The sequence below is a fragment of the Sinocyclocheilus grahami genome, unplaced genomic scaffold, assembly GCF_001515645.1.
Source record: "Sinocyclocheilus grahami isolate Dianchi unplaced genomic scaffold, SAMN03320097.WGS_v1.1 scaffold3571.1, whole genome shotgun sequence".
Lineage (NCBI taxonomy): Eukaryota > Metazoa > Chordata > Actinopteri > Cypriniformes > Cyprinidae > Sinocyclocheilus > Sinocyclocheilus grahami.
The window spans coordinates 29,885-30,952 of NW_015508673.1; the positions used below are offsets into that span (position 1 = coordinate 29,885).

Here is a 1,068-nt window from a genome sequence, read left to right on the forward strand (position 1 = left end):
AAATCAATGTGATAAACAAGTTTAATCAAAAGTAATCTGATTATACTACCTAAAATGTGTAATGTAACGGATTACGTTAGACTACAATTTTTTGTCATGTAATCTGGAATCAGTAACAGATTACAATTTGTAAGTAATCTATCCAGCGCTGCCAGTCTGTGATTTTATTAGTCTTTATCATCTTTATTATCATTTTAATTTTTAATATAGAGATTTAATCTATATTCATTATATCAGTGCTTAACAAATTTATTAAAACAAATTTATGTAAGGTTTTTAACAAATTATGTAAGTAAACAGTATTGGTGATTACCAAAATAATTTTTTAGCTTTCTGTATTGGTTAGTCCTCCAATTTGTGTAAGCTCTTTAGTAACAGTAGTAGGCTATTTCTAATGTTATAATATAATTATTGCTGTTATCTATGAAAGAAGGGCAGAAAAATTAGTCAAGCGCTTTATAGTGTTTTTTTCCCAGATGCACAATAACAGTCAAAACGTACCTAAACAATGCCAGCAAGAATGCAAGCTGTTATGAAAGGCATAGGAGGCCATTTTTGTTATTATGTGAATAAAGACTTTATTTGTTTCAGTTTGTTATTTGCCCAGTAAATGGCAATAACATCTGTTAAGCATTGTATGTTTTCATAGCATTCAGTTGGCACGTTTGTTTGATGGACATCGGGCAGAATGTGGAAGTGTTTTTTTGTCAATTAAAAAAAAAGAAAATTGGGCTTTTTTTATCCGATTAATTGAAAAAATAATCGGCCAACTAATCGATTATCAAAATCGAGAATATTAATGGCCTATCTGTGGTTTCATAGGTGGGAGACCAGTCAAGGATAAACAGCCACACTGTTGACCAAACCTCAATAGACCCAGGACAGACCCATGCGGACACAGACGAGGCCCCCTCTCACATGTCTACCTCAGACTCGGAGGTAGTTTTTTTTCACCAGTGGCAGCCTGCATAAACATATCTGTGCAGGGTTTTTTTCCTACATTTTTACTTACCTGGGTTAATAAAAAATCCCGTATTAGAACCAAATAGTAGTAATCCTACATTTTAA

At 32.7% G+C, this 1,068-nt stretch overlaps 1 protein-coding gene across 1 annotated transcript in view; it reads left to right on the forward strand.

Moving 5' to 3' along the window:
* Positions 1 to 818: 818 nt before the first annotated feature.
* The window catches only part of LOC107576358 (uncharacterized), a gene marked incomplete at its 3' end in the record, with an annotated part of 2,350 nt that continues 2,100 nt past the window's right edge, over positions 819 to 1,068 (forward strand). Inside the window, exon 1 of the mRNA XM_016262552.1 lies at positions 819 to 939. Within this exon, the coding sequence (XP_016118038.1) occupies positions 919 to 939 (21 nt within the window). The remainder of the gene's footprint in view (positions 940 to 1,068) is intronic.